At 39.6% G+C, this 18,539-nt stretch overlaps 1 protein-coding gene across 7 annotated transcripts in view; it reads right to left on the minus strand.

Annotated features, from left to right (window-relative positions):
• AKAP9 (A-kinase anchoring protein 9) overlaps positions 1 to 18,539 on the minus strand; it is a 409,648-nt gene that overhangs the window by 327,476 nt on the left and 63,633 nt on the right. For all 7 annotated transcript variants that reach the window (XM_033931174.1, XM_033931171.1, XM_033931173.1 and 4 more), the window contains one exon: positions 12,594 to 14,984. In XM_033931174.1, the coding sequence (XP_033787065.1) occupies positions 12,594 to 14,984 (2,391 nt within the window). The remainder of the gene's footprint in view (positions 1 to 12,593; positions 14,985 to 18,539) is intronic.

Below are 18,539 nucleotides of genomic sequence, written 5' to 3' on the forward strand. Positions count from 1 at the left end.
TCATTAATTTATAGCGCATGTACAGCTGGGCAGACTGGATGGATCATTTGGGTCTTTATCTGCCATCATTTACTATGTTACTATGTAACCTTAAGAGAGACCACAGCTAAACCCTTAGCCAAGCCTGCTGGAAGAAAAGCCAGAACCACCGGAATGGAATCTGCTCCAGCTCCACCTTGTCCTTGGCATACTACTGCTGGACAGCCTTCCAGGCTTTAGTTTCTTGGACTTCAAAAACATTGAAATGATCACATCAGAATAACCGTACTCTATCGCTTCAGACATGGAGTCCACTGCCCCTGAATGGAACGGTCCCCGTAGTGAGCACCCCAGCCCGACAGGCTGGCATCCATCATGAATGAAGTCACCAGCGCAGATTTCTGTGAGCTAGTTCTGTCCAGGTGAGCGGCATCTGAAGTGGATGACACTGCAGAGACCACTGAGAGAGGAGGGACTCCTGTAGAGGGTGCATGTGTGCTCTGGCCTAGGGGACCACCTCCAAGGAAGCTGCCATGGACCCCAACACTTGAAAAAAATGCTAGGCTGTAGAAACGGGAAGAGCCAGGAGATCTCTGATCTGTTTCCAAGTTTCTGACTGAGTGGCTCAGGAAGAAACACTCATCCTAGCAGGAAGTCGAAGAGAAGGCCCAGATACTCCAAGGTCTATGATGGCGTTAACAATCCAACCCATTCATCCTAGCAGGGAGTCGAAGAGAAGGCCCAGATACTCCAAGGTCTATGACGGCGTCAACAATCCAACCCAAGCATTGTAGCAGAGACACCACCGTCTCCACCACTTGCTCACACTCCTGTCGAGATGGAGCCCGAATCAGTCGTCCAAGTAAGGATGGACCTGGATACCTTGTCTACAGAGAAAAGCTGCTACAACCACCATCATCTTGGTGAGAGTTTGGGGAGCTGTCATGAGCCCAAAGGGTAGAGCTGCAAACTGGAAATGCTGTCACAGAACATGGAAACATAGAAACCTGCAATGCTCTGGGTAGATTGGAATATGGAGGAAAGCCTCCTTGACATTCATGGAAGCTAGAAACTCCCCAGGAGAGACAGCAGTGTGTACTGTTTCCATGTGAAAATAAAGAATCCTCATGAAACAATGAAGCATAAGTTATCTGCCTAAGCCCGATTCAACATCTGGATCGGGCTCTACTGTTCAGATGTCCCAGAGATGCTGCAGGGTAGCGTGGACTTTTGACTCACCGGCTGACTTGCTAGAGAGACCAGAAACAAATCCAGAGGGAGGCAAAAGAAGTCTATATTGTGCCCTTCCGAAATGATGTCCAACACCCGTTGATCTGAGGATTTTCGAGCCCACTTCTGGTAAAACTGAGAGAGCCGGCCCCTGATATGAGGAAGCCCTGCCTGACTTCTGGCATCATTGGGGCATGTTAAGAGCAGCAGCGGCCCAGGAGCCGGACACCTGAGGATGTCTGGAATGGGAATAGTTGTAACAGGGTCAGTATCTCTGGGTTGAAGGGCCCAAGGATCCCTGACAAAATCTGTGGGAGGGACAAAAAATGCTATGGTCCCCTTCCGGTCCAGTGAGACTTGTTTATAGGAAGAGACCTAGGGTGGCAATCAGCAACACCGGCCATGAAGTCATCCAGACCATTCCCAAAAAGAAGATGACCCTTGAAAGGAAGTCTGTTAAAGTGGCCTTGAAAGGCAGAGTTTCTAGCCCAATGATGGATCCAAACAGTCCGGCGTGCTAACAAAGCGTAAACTGAGACCTGACTGAGAACGCTGATGAGATCAGAAAGGGTGTCCGCCACATAATCCACACCTTCCATTACTAGCTGAGAACCGACATCCTCCTTTGTAGAAAGTACCCGGTGCAATCTTGTGTGACAAGCACATGCCGCAAGGAAGGCTGCTGCCGTAGCCTTGGTACTCGAAGAAGCCAATATATAAAACATTTTTCAAGATTCTTGCGATCCTGGGAGTCTTTAAGCATTACACCCCCATAGCTAGGGAGGGCCGTGTGCCTAGTAACCGGCACCACAGTGGAATCCACCTTGAGCTGCTCAAAAAAACTGCTGAAAATCAGCAGCCAGTGGATAAAGCCTAGGCAGAGCTGTAGAGAACCAGAAAGAGCTTTCTGGGTTAACCCACTGCTCTGTCACCAGGCTGATAAGATGTGGGTGGGATGGAAAAAATGAGGAGAGCACATAAGAATGGTCCATGACCAAACACAGAGATGTAGAAAGAGAGTCCAATTTAAGCTCTTTCAGGGCAGCAGCAATGAAAAGATGGACAGAGACAGACTTATAAAGTCAGTGGATGGTGGGTCCTCACCCAAATCCGGAGGCTTTGAGATATTGTGCTGACTAGTCCCAACAAGGGGATCAGCAGGATCCAAAATAGAAACAATGTCAGGAGACAAGATAAGCATAATATCTATATGACAACTAATGCAGTCCAGATCAGATGTCAACGGATGAGAGGGCTCTTGTATAGGCAGCTCCGGCACTGGAGAGACCAGCTTGAAGGAAGGTGATGCACCCGCTGGCTATGTCAAAGTAGCTGGGTCTAAAGAATAGGCTCTCCAGAGGAGCCGAATGAAATCTGGAAAAAATATACACACCTATGGCCACTGCTGGTTCCTGCTGAGGCACCCACGCCACACCAAAGGACTCAGCATGCAGAGGTTTGGTGCCAATGTCCAGAACGGCCTATAGGTGAGACTTTTTGCCCACATCACGGACCCAGGCCGACTCCCTAGCCCTAGTGGACCCGGAGGAGGTGAAGCCGAAGCTCCCAATCCTCCACCAGTGAGCTGCAGCACATGGTACACGGATACTGTTCCAGCGCCAATCTGGCGCAATCCACACGTAGTCAGCAGAATAGGGGATGAGGAGTCCATCCCAATCAATTTTTAACAAAACTGAGGAGTACTTAGGCAGAAATCACGCCAAAATAGCCACTGCCAGCGAATTAACACCAAAAATGGTAAAAATAAACACTTTTCCACAGACTACCCCGAAGCTCCCATAGGAAATAATGGAGGTGTACTCACAGTCTCTAAAGTTCCTGTCTGCTAGCTCTGTAAACTGCAGCTGAATGGAGGAAAAGGATTTTCTGTCTTAAAACTGCTTCAAGATGACTAAACTTGAAGATCTTCAAACTGCCAGTTGGACGGACTCAGATTGTAACCTCCACCCCCACAGAACTCTCCACGTGTCCGGGAGCAGGAAATGCAGCCTGCACCCTGAAACCTGGAGGGCCTTTTACACAGGATGCATACAGCCCGTGCTTAAACCCCTGACCAGGTCAGCAGGCAAGTGAGCTCCCAGGGGAATGGATCCCGAGTCTGAGAAAGGTGGCACACAGCAGGCTGGTTCCACTGGAAATTTCTCTGTGAAGCAGCAGTCCGGCTCTGCAGGATTGTGTCCTTTCCTCCGGCAGAGGACACCGCATGGAGTCTCATGGCATTGAAGCCATTAAAAAAAAAATACAAACAAAACTTTAAGCAACCAAAATAAGAAAAAGAAACAGAGCATATCAGAAGACTTCTGCAGGGATTGCTTGCAGAAACTGAAACTGCAGGGGGCTCTCTCTCTACGATAGGAGGAGCACATGCTCAGAAAAGTGTTTGGATTTCTGCAACTCCCGGATTGCAGAAAGGGATTGAACTCCTAAGTATGGAATCTGGAAGGGACGTAACAGAACTATTGATGCAGACTGGCCACACTGTAATCATGTGAGGCATGTGCCTGTGGGCTACAGACCTCAGCCCTGAGAGTCTATCTTCTCGCAGCCAAAAATGCCCTAGGGAGACCGGGATCCTGTGCAGCACTAAAAGCCTCTGACTGGATAATAAAAAAACTGAAAAATAATAAAAACTTAAACTTGAGCAGAACAGACAGGCTCCCTACTCCTCACTTGTAGAGATTAAGACTGAGGGAGCAGAGCTCATCCCAGAATGATGGGAGGCAGAGCATGAAAACAAAACAGTGGGCTCTCTACAACCCTCATGACTAATGAGGGTTTTACCCACTGTCAAGACTACCAGTCCTTCTGCACTTGAAAAAAGGTTAGGGCTCTTCAACTTGGAAAGAAAAGTTTGCTAAGAGGATATATGATTGAGGTCTACAAAATACTGAGTGGTGTAGAACGGGTAAAAGTAAATCAGATTTTTTACTTAATGAAGTTACATAGAAATATTTTTAAAATAAATAGGTAATATTTTCCACTCAACAAACAGCTAAGCTCTAGAACTTGTAAGCCAGAGGATGTGGTAACAGAAGTTAGTGCATCTGGGTTTATAAAAGGTTTGGACAAGTTCCTGGAAGAAAAGTCCATAGTCTGCTATTGAGATAGACCTAGAGAAAGCCAATGCTTGCCCTGGAATCAGTAGCATGGAGTGTTGCTACTACTTGGGTTTCTGCCAATTACTTATGACCTGGATTGGCCACTGCTGGAAACAGAATACTGGCCTAAATGGATCATTGGTTTCACCCAATATGACTATTCTAATGTTTTTATGTTCTTATGTAATGATCAGCCAAGGAACAGTGGGGAAGTGAGCCTATTAAACTAGGGAGCTTTTACTGCAGTGGCCTGCGATAAAAAACCCTAATGTAGCTTGATAAAAGGGGGCCAAAGTCTCATAGTACCAGCACCAGTTCTGACTGAGCTGGAAGAAAAAAGAAGAACCTACACAGTCAATAAATAATAATCTTCCCTAATTATCTATCAAGTAACTTTAACTTTTATCTATGCAAAAAATCCTATTTTTTCTTCAAATTCCTGTAGTTTTTGCTGCTTCTTTTGACATAAGGTGCTTTTTAGTCCTTAGAATATAATAAATAGTAATTCCGAAGGTGTATTTCCATCTCTCCGGTTGGTGAATGGGCTTAGGCCTTATTTGGTGGCACATTTGTTTAGGACGGTGCTGCAGATGATGGTGCTATCAGCCCTCGATTATTGTAGTTTGGTGTTCCTGGGAGTGCCAGGGTCAGCTTTGTGTGCGCTACAAGTTACCCAAAATTCAGTGGTAAGATCTCTGCTTAGATTGGGAAGACGAGAGCATGTGATGGAATATTACATGTTTGTACTGGTTGAAGCTAAGGGACAGGATACGTTATAAGTTACTGGTAACCGTTTTCATGTGCCTACACAATTTGGCTCCTAAACACCTGCTCCAGAGTATCTTGCCATGTGACCCGCCTCGATTGCTGCGGTCCACAGACCATTTTGATCTGTAAATTCCATCTGTACTGGATATGAGGTTAACATCATCCAGGGATAGTATCTTTCATTGTATTGGGCCCAGAGAATGGAACAACCTCCCTGAGTATATTCAACAGCGGAATATACAGAATTTCAAGAAATTACTCAAAAGGCACTTGTTTTGTCAGATGAAATACAGGGTCTGAGATTGTTTAAATGAGGAAGAGTGGAGACTGTTGATTGCAGGGTGCTGGTCACTGATGTATTCTATGGTCTGGACTGTTTTATTGTTTGTAGAGATGTCTGTCATTGATGCAACTTGTTTGTTATACAGTATGTAATTTTATATTTTGTATGTAGTTGTGTAACTTGCCCTGGATAAGGGTGGGGATAAATAAAACAGTCAAACTATACACTTTTTTGGGATCATATGCATTTATGTTACTTGCAAATAAAAAGGGTTAAATCAAACTTTTTCAAGTGTAGCTTTGAGAACACTGAAAAAGATGAAATATGTACATTCTCTTACCCACATGGGTTTTTTTGGCATTCATTTTAAATGTATAAATAAAAATACTGTAGTTTACCTCTCTGCAAGGAGTTTAGATTATGGCAATGTCTGATTTGTTCGATAAATTTATCTTAAATTTTCCAAACAAATTACAGAAACACTGGTGAGAGATAATATCAATTTAAGAAGAAAATTTGAATCTTTAGAAAACTTTTCCCGTAACAATAACCTTAGATTGATTAACTTTCCCAGAGTTGCTTTGGCAACTCCGAGAGACATGTTGAAACGTTATATGATGGAGGTGCTGGGAATTACTGAAGACTAATTACCGCCATTCACCCAAGTTTATTATTTACCTATTGAAAGGGAAGAAAAGCTAAAGGAAGATGATCAACAATCGCTTAATATTTCTACAATGCTGGAACTTTCAGATAGGGAAGCCGCAAAACTGGCAACTCTTCTTACAGTTGCCTTAGCACCGGATAAGAATTGGTTATTAAGACTTTTCTTTAGAAATAGACAGAAAGAATTTCTAGGGTATAAAATACAAATGTACCCGGATCTGTCACGAGAAATACAAAAATGTCGTCGTGAATTTTTGTTGTTAAAGCCAGGTGTTATTGCTCTTGGGGCAACTTATTTTCTTCGTCACCCATGTAAATGTGTGATAGTTTATCAAATGCAAAAATATATATTTTTTTTAACCTAGCCAACTGACAACCTTCTTGTCAGCTGCTCGACTGAAAATAGGAGGAAGAATTTGAAGTACTCTTAGATTGTTTGATTTCCTGTCTCAGCCAATATATTGTTAGTTTTTTAATTCTATTTCTTTGTTAAATGCTCGCTGATTTTACATTTGGATCCAATTGAGGACTTGAGTTAAAGTTAAGATATAATGGGTTAGTAGATTATAATTTGTATTGTACTTCATTTTCTGTCTAATTTTACCTTTCTGTACAAGTGGATACTTGATATGTTATTGAAAAATGATAAATAAATACATTTAAAAAAAAAATTTATCTTAAATTATATGTTTTAAATTTTTTTAGTACATTTCTTCTGTCTTATGTGTATTTAATCTTAGAAAATTGAAATACAGTACTCGTATTTGTGTTTAGAACTTATCAGTAGGTACAGTTTTTTTAGATTAGTTAGTAAATTAACTCAAAGAAGGTCTAAATGTGTGATAGTTTATCAAATGCAAAAATATATATTTTTTTTAACCTAGCCAACTGACAACCTTCTTGTCAGCTGCTCGACTGAAAATAGGAGGAAGAATTTGAAGTACTCTTAGATTGTTTGATTTCCTGTCTCAGCCAATATATTGTTAGTTTTTTAATTCTATTTCTTTGTTAAATGCTCGCTGATTTTACATTTGGATCCAATTGAGGACTTGAGTTAAAGTTAAGATATAATGGGTTAGTAGATTATAATTTGTATTGTACTTCATTTTCTGTCTAATTTTACCTTTCTGTACAAGTGGATACTTGATATGTTATTGAAAAATGATAAATAAATACATTTAAAAAAAAAATTTATCTTAAATTATATGTTTTAAATTTTTTTAGTACATTTCTTCTGTCTTATGTGTATTTAATCTTAGAAAATTGAAATACAGTACTCGTATTTGTGTTTAGAACTTATCAGTAGGTACAGTTTTTTTAGATTAGTTAGTAAATTAACTCAAAGAAGGTCTAACATGCATATGAGCAAGGATGCAGTTGCTGCTTACAGTATATGCATATCCAGCACATACTATTTAAACAGCTAGAGCTGCTGTATAATTTTTTTTAATGTATTGGGATTTAAGATTCACTCAAGGTGGTATACTGCTTGATATAAAACTTACAATTTTGTTAACATTTTAACAACAGTGAAATAACCAAATATAAGCTTAAATTCTAGTAATAGGACTAAAATTACACAGTATTAAAAATAAAGGTTTGGACAAGTTCCTGGAGAAAAAGTCCATAGTCTGCTTTTGAGACAGACATGAGAGAAGCCATTGCATGCCCTGGATCAGTAGCATGGAATGCCGCTATTTGAGTTTTTGCCAGGTACTTGTGCCTTGGATTGGCCTCAGTGAAGATGGAATACAGGGCTCTGACCCAGTAAGGCTATTCTTATGTTCTTATTTAATAGCACTACAAAACAATTATATACGAATGATACCATAATAGGCAGCAGGGAAGATTATTCATGTAACAGATACAAGTGTAGAGTAATTTTATAACAGGGAACCTTTACGAGAATTCCCAAGACTTCCATTTTAAGCCTGGTTTATAAAGGCAACAAAAGCATCTATATCCCTCTATATAATAGTTTCGACAATCACCCTTACTAGCACACAAACGCCAATGCACATATTTGGATCTGCTCCAAAGTTGGTGCAAATTTGTATACTATACATATGTACTTGCATATTATATAAAACATGTATGTGTACTGCTACTCTGCCAGTGTTGCATGCAAACTACAGTAGGATCCCAGAAACAGCTTGATCTTGTAATCACACAAACATATACGTGTGACTAACCACATAATTTTATAAAAGGCCTTATTTATTTAGGATTTGTGGCAAAATAGGATTCCTTCTGAGCTGATAGGAAAATGGAAAAGGGTTTTCACTGATTTACTAGATTTTTCAGTAGTGTATCTAAAAGAAATTGATTAAACGCCTTCGGGCTTATATTCAGGCCACAAGAGATCACTGGCAATTTCCCATGGTGTACGCAATATCAAAATTCAATGCCAGTACCATATCTGCCACCAGCACTGAATTTCCAGTCTAATTTTTAGCTGACTGAGACATAGCCAGATATGCTATCAACCTTGTAATCTCCCTGGGAATGCCCAGGCTAATTTCTTGTTGTAAACCGCCTAGAACTGAAACGTATTGGCAGGAGAGAAGACACCAATGTAATATGCCAATAGCTGGGAACTTAGCTGGGAAGCTGCTGAACACTGACGGTGACCAGTTACGTCAAGTTGACATAGTTGGTCACTAGCCAATTGAGAGACCAGGATATTCAGGATGAGATAGCCAGCTATCTTCCACTGAATATCAGCAGACAGCCAGCTATTTACTATTTAAACAGACGGGAATCATTCCTGGCCATCTAAATAGTGCTGAATATCGGGCCACTTATTAAGGCTCTGTGTCCTCCCATATTGGGCAAGTATAACAAAGATATCTCACACTGGGGAGTGCTTTAAATGCTAAAAGGAAAGCATTCATTTGGGTCATATGTTTTGGGCCTGCTCATATATATAAAATCCTTCTGAGAGAGGGTGATGGGTTATTTAAAATGTATCACAGGATGTTAATTTCAAATTGGCTTTTCTATTGGGATGAAAATGTATTGCAAGCATTTAGAGACATCCAGAACTTTTTCGAATAGTGCACTGCAAAATGAATTGCACCAATTGCTGAAATTAGAAAAGTTAGACAAAGAACGCTTCCTCCAAGAGATGGAAAATGTTTCAATAAATTTGGACTCAGTTTGGCAAAGACAACTCCAGAGGGCACAATGGGCCAGATTCTGTAAATGGCACCTAAATTAGCAGCTGCTTACAAAAATGGTGCAACAGCATGTCAATCATGCTTAAGTGCCATTTAAAGAATCATAGCTAATGATGCCTACCACAAAACATAGGGGTCTGCAATATAGGCCAGAAGTTTACTGGCCTACATTGCAGATGCCTAAGTTCTTTTGAAAATTGCATCTAACAGTGCCTAAGGTCATTTCTGCTCCTAACTATGCCTACTTTGACCTTAGGCAGCTTGCTGTAGACATGATTACGATGCCTACTTTTTAAAAATGAATTTCTAATTGATTTTTAATGGCGTAGTTAATTATCACGCCAATTAAAACAATTAAGTTAGACGGCGGTAGTTTACAGAACCAGGCCCAAACTGCTCTTTAGAATGTTTGACTTAGTATGGTAGTGGTGGGGGGTTGATAATTGATTTTATGTTGGGGAGGTAATCGTAGAGAAGAAACACATGGTCATCTCTGTTGCACTGGCTAATGGGGTAATGTTTAAATGAAAACGGTAAAATATGAAAAGCATTTACTGGAGAGAGAGTCAAGATGGTGGACGGCTGATAGCGGTGCTCTGACCACTCCATTTTCCCTACACGTTTACCTTTAATTACTGTTGGGACGCCGTGGCTTTGCTGCCTTTTTGTTATTTTTCCCTCTTTAATATGCCTCACACAAAGAGGAAGGGAACTGTGAGAGCCATGCAATTGCCAGCTCTCACGCTCTCTCCAGCTCAGCCGATGCTACAGTAATTCTTCGACCGGCAGACTCCTGCTGAACTTTGGTTATCCCAGCATGAGCAGACAGCCACGATAGATTAAAGTGTGGGAGTGCTTGACTCTCTGGATTCCTATACATCCTTGTCATCACCGACGATCTTTGCACCTCCTTGTCCAGCAGGGGTGCAGAGTGGTGATTCTAGCGCCAGGAGAAAGGAGGAGGAGACCCTGGAGCTGATTTTAAGTGGAGTTATACCCCTTGCTGAAGACCAGGGCCAGAAGAACGCCGAGGGAGCTGGATAGTTAGCAGTCAGCCCTGGTGTTACGTTAGAGACACTTTTTGAGGCCATAAAGAAAATGGATGAAAAGGTTGGGAAAATAGCATTGGACATGGAGGTATTTGTAGCTAAAGTGGATGCCTTTTCCTTGAATAAAAGTTTCCTTGTTAAAAAAGTTAAACAAGAATGTATGGATAAGATTCAAACTATTACTTTGAAAAATTCAATTTCTACAGTAATTAAAGAACAAAATTTGGTTTCATGCAAGATTGAACAGATTGAGAATTTTAATCGGTGTTTAAACCTTAGAGTTTTAAACTGCCCCAAAATACCAGCTACGACAGTCACCAATTGAGGTCTTTAAAAAGTTTTTGATAGAAAATTTGAATTTTTCTCAAGATCAGATTCCACCAATAAATAAAGCTTATTATTTAACTGTTTCTAAAAAGAATTCAGCATTTAAATATGAAAATGTGGTTATTGAAAATGAGCTACAAAATCTTAGTTTTTGAGAATTCTTTTTCGGATGTCAAGAAAAGAGCTACCTTAATAGTTAATTTCATTTTTGTACAAGACCTCAATTCAATCATGAGATTGTTGTTCTGAAAATCTGGAATCCTTTTTTGTGGTTAATGTTTATGATTATACCCTGATGTAAACAAAACTACACAGGATAGGCGAAGACAGTTTCTTGCTATGAGAGATGAAATTAGATACTTACATGTTAGCCTACCCCTATAGATGTATTGTTAAATATTTGGGTTTAAAATATGTTTTCATTATTCCTGATCATCTAAGATCTTTTTGGGATCTCAAGGGGTTAACCAGTGGTGAGGGTGGAAACTCCAAAATGTAAAGACCGAGGGGTCTCAGCCATATAATAGTCTTTACCTTGAATTGTATAGTTATAATTTTCTCCCTTTAATTTTTATTTCTCTCTCTCTCTCTCTGAATATTGTGGTCTAAGGAAGAGTTCGTTTCCAATGTTTTTTCCTTTTTTCTTCTTTATATTGCTTTCCGACAGGGTGAGTTTAAGTTTGACTATGACTCTGAATTTCTTGAGCAAGTGGTTGTACTTGTAAATTTATGATAAACTATTAAAATAAAATAAAAAGCATTTGCTGACTTTTGGATATCTATTGCTATGTTTGTTCTTTTATTGCATATAGTGTTGAAGTTATGCTGGAATAATGTGCATGTTTCAAATTCTTAACTTATGTTATTTGGATGCTAAGTTTTCCTGCAAATAAACATTTTAAAACAACAAAAAATCCTTTTATATAATTATACCCATAAAGCTCAGTGCTAATGCTTAACCTTTTGCATTAAGTGGCAGCTTTCAATATTATCCAAGACAAAAGAGAAAACTGCAGATCACTGTATGCTTGCAACAATTTACAATCAAAGTATGCTGAGGAATTTAAAGAAAAATGGGAAAGAATTGAATAATCAAAATCTGAAAGAGTTAGAGATGATAAATAAATGATAATGAAAACTTGAAATTAATAACCCTATGTTAGAAGATAAAGGAGCATAATAAAATGATTAAAAAATGAGGAAACATATGGCTAAGACTAAAAGTTACTACTGTGAACCAAGGATAAACGATTTCTACAGATACATTTTAGTGAGACATTAACTTTTCCATTCTATAAGACCCCTGACAAAGACATGTCGATCGAAACATGGACCGTGCTGGATCCCTTTACCTGTCCAAAGGTGGTCTTATTGTGCGCAACAAATTGTTTATTGAAATAAACTCTGTCTGCATCTTGTACAGTGGTCTGCAGCTTTCTGTTTTGACTTGGATTCACTGTGCTCTCACTGCAGATTTGTTGGATTTTGTTCCTTTGTCCAACTTCAGCTTTCAATATTAGGCAACTGATGAATGTGTTTCATAATGGGTTAGTCAGGATAGACTTGTTTTGTGCTATTTGCAATATTTACTTTTTGTACTTGATTTTTCTCCAAACACATTGTGGAAAGGTGGGTTAGACGTGCATGTAAATAAGAGATGTTCAGGATTGTCAAAATTGGCCAGTACAGGTGGTTTGCACAGAAGTCCAAATAAAGGATGCACTTATATAGACAATTTATAATGAAGGATTATTAATTTAACAACTTTATTTTAGAAAAAAATTTCCAAATGGCAATATATCAAATCTAGAGACTGGATGTAAAGCAAACCCAGGTGTACTCTTCACTCACTCTCTTTCAAGCAATTAGACTACAACCTTTGCTTATAGAATTTGGAAGACAGGGCACTTTATCTGTTAGGCCAATAAAATACAAGGAGTGTGTAACTTAATCTTACTATAAGAGTGTGCATGATAAATCTAGCTAAACATACCTGTTCTGACTGCAGCAATTCTAAATGTTGTCGAAGCTCACTATTTTCACTCTGTATGCGGACTGTAAGTAGTGATTCACCTGCTAATTTGCTGGTCAGTTCATGCAGCCGATCTAAAAGGGATTGATTTTCTTCAATAAGATCTAAATTTTCTTGCTGAAGATCTTGTCTTTCCATTATTTCATGTTGATCTGAACTCCTAAACGGACTTTGCAGTTTTGCTTCTTGTCTAAATGCTATTTTGCCGTAGAAATTCTCCTGGTTAGAGATTGGAATGTCAATAAAAGTTATTTTTTCCTGACACTCTATTTGTTCTTCAAATAATTTGACACATTCACTCTGATTGCACTGGATCATCATTTCCTGTTCTTTGCCTTTAACTTGCTCTTTTTCTTCTTTTAAAGATCGTAATTCTTCATGTAACTGATCAATTTTGATTTGCTTTAAATTCAGTTGCTCAGAAAGATCCGAAAGCCTCAGGGTTAATTCAAGATTCTCATGCTTGACTACTTCAAGTTTTTCCATGAGTTCTGTTGTATCTTTCTCAACTACCTCGCCACCTTCAAATGCATCTTTACAATCCTCCAGCTCTGTGCTTTTCATTTTAAACATAGCATGATTATTTGTTTGTATGAACCGAAGTTCTTCATTAAGTGTTTTGAGCTTGGATTCATATTCTGCTTCTTGCTTGTATTTATCCTCTTCTAGTTCTGATTTTACTTTTAGAAGACAAGTATACTCTTCCTGTAACTCCTGATAATTAACTTCAAAGTTTTTTTCAGCAAAGGAAAATGTGTTTCTTTGCCTCTCAATCTCCTCTTTCAACTGAATGCCCTGCTTTCTGAGCTGTTCATTTTCCATAGAAAGCATTTCTACTTTCCTTTGCAGATCTATATATGGAGATCTGGAGTCATTCTCCATGAAAAGCAAATGTTCTTCTGTATGTATTGCACTATAATTTATCTTCTCATGTAAAATTATATTTTCATCTTTAAGAACCTTGTTCTCTTCCTCAAGTAATGCAAACTTTCCATTGAACTTATCTTCCTTGTCTTTCATTTCTTTTTCCAACAAATCAACTTTAAGATAAAGTTCCTGGACCTCTTGTTCCAGGGTACCCTTCTCCTTTTCTTCCTTTCTCAGAGTTTCTATTTCCTTCTGAAGTTCACTAATTTGCAGTGTCATTTCTTCAGACTTTGAATTTAGAATGGATTGCTGTAAATCATTCAGTTTTGAAATCTCCAGCATTAGTTCGTTCTGTTTTGTTATCAGGTTATCCCTTTCATATTGCATGGCTTCTATCTTTTGACTCATTTCATTTTGTACACCTTCCAGTTGCTGTTTATATTGTATGGATAAATTATCTTTAAGGTTTTCAGTGTTTGTTCTGTGTTCGCGTTCTAAATCTTCTCGGAGATTAGATAATTCTTCTTCATGACTGAACAAAAGCTGAGTCCTAAGCCTTTCCAGTTCAGCTTCCTGAGATTCGGCCATTCGATCCAAAACTTCATCTTTCTCCCTCTCTAACATCTCAAGCTTGATCTTATAATTTGTAATTTCTGAATCATGCTTTAATTCCAATTCCTTTGTAAACTCGCGTGTAGAAACTGCCTGGGCTTTAAGGTCTTCAATAACAACTTGAAATTTGTTTGTTTCAGCCAGCTTGCATTCCTTGGCTCTCTCCATCTGCTCCCTTGCAAAACTCAGATCTTGAAGAAGACTTTCAACCTGTTTATGAAGAAGAGATTTTTCTGCTGATATTGATTCTATCTGCTGTGATAAATCCCGTTTGATTTTATCCCTCTGATGGTTAGCATCTTGCAGTTTTACATTTAGTTCATTTATTGTTCTATTCATTATATTAATTTGCTCCTCTTTAACTATACCACTTTGGCTTGATATTTTTTCCAGTTCTTCATTGTGCTGGGCTAAAATCTTATTAATCTCAAAAGTATGTTGCTTCATTAACTCTTGTTTCATCTGTACAATCTGCTGTCCATACATTTCATCTAACTCTGCCTGAAGGTGTTCCAGTTTCCTCTGTGCTTCAAGCTCCATCCTTTGTACAATATCTGTTTCAGACTGACTGTCATTGTAAAAGCACTTCTGAAGTTCTTCCACAGTACCCATTAATTGCTTTACTTCATCAGATGACTGTTTCTCTTTTTGTTTGGAATTAGATAACTCTGCTGTAAGACTATTTGTTTCCTGGTTCTTTTGTGATATTTGCTCTCTTAATTCTTTTAGAGACCTGTCAGTATCTAATACTTTTTCTTGAAACTGAGATACACTTTTTTCTTTTTCTGTAAGTGATGTTTTCAGTCTTTCAATAATTGCATCTTTTTCCTGCAGCTTCTGTTCATTTGAATCCATCTTATTTGCATGTTGCACCTTTAAAAAAGGAAAAAAGTTAAGAGTTTTATTACATTTAGAAACAACATTTCAAGTTTGAATCTTTAATTTTCAGCATGGTCAAAATCTCCATCAAAATATTACTAATGAATCATACATGCCTTAATTTAGTCAACTCCAACAAATGTATCCCTAACTGAGGGCTAGAAAGTGTTGGTGGACATATTTGAGGTTAGACCTTTTGACACTCCTTATACTGGCAGAAGACACCAGTATAAGGAGGCATTAAGACTCCCCCTCCCTCTAATGTCCTCTAAATCATGAAATCATTTTGAAAGAATCAAATATTTGAATCCAATTAACAAAATAATTCAATCAATACTTAACTTAAAAATGTTAAATGTCATCAAAAGTATCCAAACTCTTCCATTTATTTCCACGCTTTAAGCCGTCATTACCCTTAATTAAATGAATTATACATAAGTAACTATCTCCCCCCCCCCTTTTTTTTTTTTAGCGCCAGCCGCAGTGGTAACAGCTCTGATGTTCATAGGAATTCTATGAACATCGGAGCTGTTTCCGTTGTGGTTGGCTCTAAAAACTGTGCTACGGTTTTGTAAAAGGGGGTATATTACATTTTCTTCTTCATTGAAAATAAATGTGCTGAGATAGGACTTTAGATTATTTAAACCTGATTTTTATATATTGATTGGTTATCACAAGAAATATGGCTACAGTTGGTAACTACTTGCAGTGCTAGATGAGTCTTGCTGTGGCTGCAGATCAAGCATATCTTTGGAAGAGCATGAAGGAATTGCATGTAAGCCTCTCTCCACCTACGACACAAGTGTAGAATCCAGTAACTTATTCAGATGTCCATTTCGGGGGAGGGGGGTGAACTGAGCATGTGCAGGGAATGCCAGTGTTAGTAGCTAGAAGCATCTCATTAGGGGAATAGTGTAGAGCAGGGGTGCCCAACACGTCGATCGCGATCGACCGGCCGATCGGGAAGGCAACGCCAGTCGATCTCGTGTTGCCGTTCCAATCGGCCGGCCGATCAGCCTTCCTCTCCCCAAGGTTCCCCACCGGAATCTCCCCAAGGTTCCCCACGCACACTCATTCTTGCTGCGCCCTTCCTGCCCGACTGTGCCTTCCGACTGGGGGATGAAGTCACTTCCTTCGGGAGAAGGCGGGAGGGAGGTCTAGGGAAGTCACGACCCTTGAGAGCTGAGCGCCGGCTGCCCCTGGCGGAATTGACAAGCCAGACTGGAGAAAGGCGGTCGGGAGCAGGAGGTGCTCTGCCCAAAAATGCCGGAGCTGCTGCTGCTGCTCTGACGTCTTGAGCCTGAAAATGTGAAGTTGAGTGTCCTGCTAAAAAGAGACTGGAACGGCTCTCATGGAAGACTGGCTTTTTTTCTTTTCTTTTCCTCGGCCCTGGGGATCCAGAGATTTGGGCCTGCAGAAGCCTAACGCTGACCAGCATTCCTCTCCCCGACATCAATTCTTACATCGGAGAGGAATTTCTGGGCCAGCCAATCGCTGCCTGGCTGGCCCGGAACTTCCTCTCCGACATCAGAATTGAAGGGGAGCAGAATGCTGGTCAGTGCAAGGCTTCTGCATGCAGAGCTTGGGGGGCGGTGGCTTGGAGGCCTGTTCCCCGGTGGCGACGGCAAACCTAGTGGCTTGGGGGAGGGCAGGGAGAAAGAAACAAAGGGGGCAAGCAGGGAGACAGAAAGAAAGTGGGCATGGAGAGAGAGAGAGAAAGAAAGAACAGGAGGCAGGGAGAAAGAAAGAAAAAGTTGGGGGAGAGAATGAGGTATGGAAGAGAGAAAGCATATAGGAGGCTGAAAGAAGGAGTGGGCTGAAATCAGAAGATGTCAGAAGAAGTGCAGCCAGAGTGAAGTGAGAAGAAGTCAGAAGAAGAAAGTGCAACCAGAGACTCATGAAATCATCAAACAAAAGTAGGAAAAATGATTTTATTTTCAATTTAGTGATCAAAATGTGTCTGTTTTGAGAATTTATATCTGCTGTCTATATTTTGCACTATGGCTCCCTTTTACTAAACCACAATAGCGGTTTTTAGCGCAGGGAGCCTATGAGCGTCGAGAGCAGCGTGGGGCATTCAGCGCAACTCCCTGCGCTAAAAACTGCTATGTGGTTTAATAAAAAGGGAGGGGCTATATTTGTCTATTTTTGTATGGTTGTTATTGAGATGACATTGCATAGAGTCATCTGCCTTGACCTCTTTGAAAAAAACCCGGAATATGAATGATAATTAACATTTTCTCTGCCTTTCAGTGTGCTTTGTGGGGGTTTTAAAAATTTTTTATTGTTGGTAGATCATTTTGACTTGGTCATTTTAAAAGTAGCTCGCAAGCCCAAAAAGTGTGGGCACCCCTGGTGTAGAGGATCTCTTCCACAAGTGGGGATTGGGCATCCCTGCCAACCACTGAAATAGGCACCACATTTTTTGGGGGGTGGGGGGGTCTGAGTCCAAAGTGGAGCTCTGAACTAAGAACTGTCTATTCTTAGCTGAAATTGAGGACTGTAGGGTACAATAACATGATAGTATTGCCAAAGCACAAGGATTAAATCTTCTATTATAAAGCAAACAAAATATAACTGAAGAAATAAAGAAGATGATTATTTAATTATTTAATTATGTATTTATACATTTACGAATTATAAAACATCAGTTATATTCAACATGTTAATGATTTTGTGAACCTACAATTCAACCAGAGCTAAGAATTTGATGTTTCCAAGTAAACTGCTATAGGATTTGTAGGGAACATCTAGAGAAACCACAAAGCATCAGTACACCCCAAGATCTGGGAACCTATGTTTTGAACATGCTTGAAACTATGTCCTACAGGGGTGGACAATCACGACTTCGAGGGCTGCAACCCAGTCAGGTTTTCAAAATTTCCACAATGAATATGCATGAGATTGATTTACATACAATGGAAGTGGTCCATGCAGATTAATCTCGTGCATTTTCATTGTGGAAATCTTGAAAACCCAACAGGGTTGTGGTCCTCGAGAACCATGATTGCCCACCCCTGTAGGACAGGAAACCTACACTTCTGATCTGCTCACTTTTAAGAGTAACTTTTCATATTACTAGTTATGTAAAAAAAAAAAAATTATATAAACCATTAGTCAAATAGAAAATCTGACTGTGGAGGACAGTTCTAAAATTTGCAAATGTTCACAAAGCAACTAGAAGGTAAGAATTAGTAAAATGACATGCAACTTTTCTTAATTTTTAGCTAAAATGTAGAGTGCAACTAAGCAATCTTACACATATTCCTGAGCAAATGCAAGGCAAATCCCTTGTATTCTGGCCAATGCAAAAATTCCTCCAAAATGAAGTTATCCAGCACCAGAAGTGGCTGGTATGTTTGAACAAACAGAATATTATTTTCTCATCCCCTGCCAGGGTGGGCAGGATGCCTGTAGAATCCTATTCACTGAATCTACCAAAACGTAGCAGCTTCTTTCCCTGAAAAACCTGGTAGAATGCCACATTTCCCAGACACTGTTTCGTTTTCTCAACTGGTAAGATCAGAGGAATGCTATTTTCTCTTTCTC

This window comes from Geotrypetes seraphini, chromosome 2, assembly GCF_902459505.1.
Source record: "Geotrypetes seraphini chromosome 2, aGeoSer1.1, whole genome shotgun sequence".
NCBI classification, from domain to species: domain Eukaryota; kingdom Metazoa; phylum Chordata; class Amphibia; order Gymnophiona; family Dermophiidae; genus Geotrypetes; species Geotrypetes seraphini.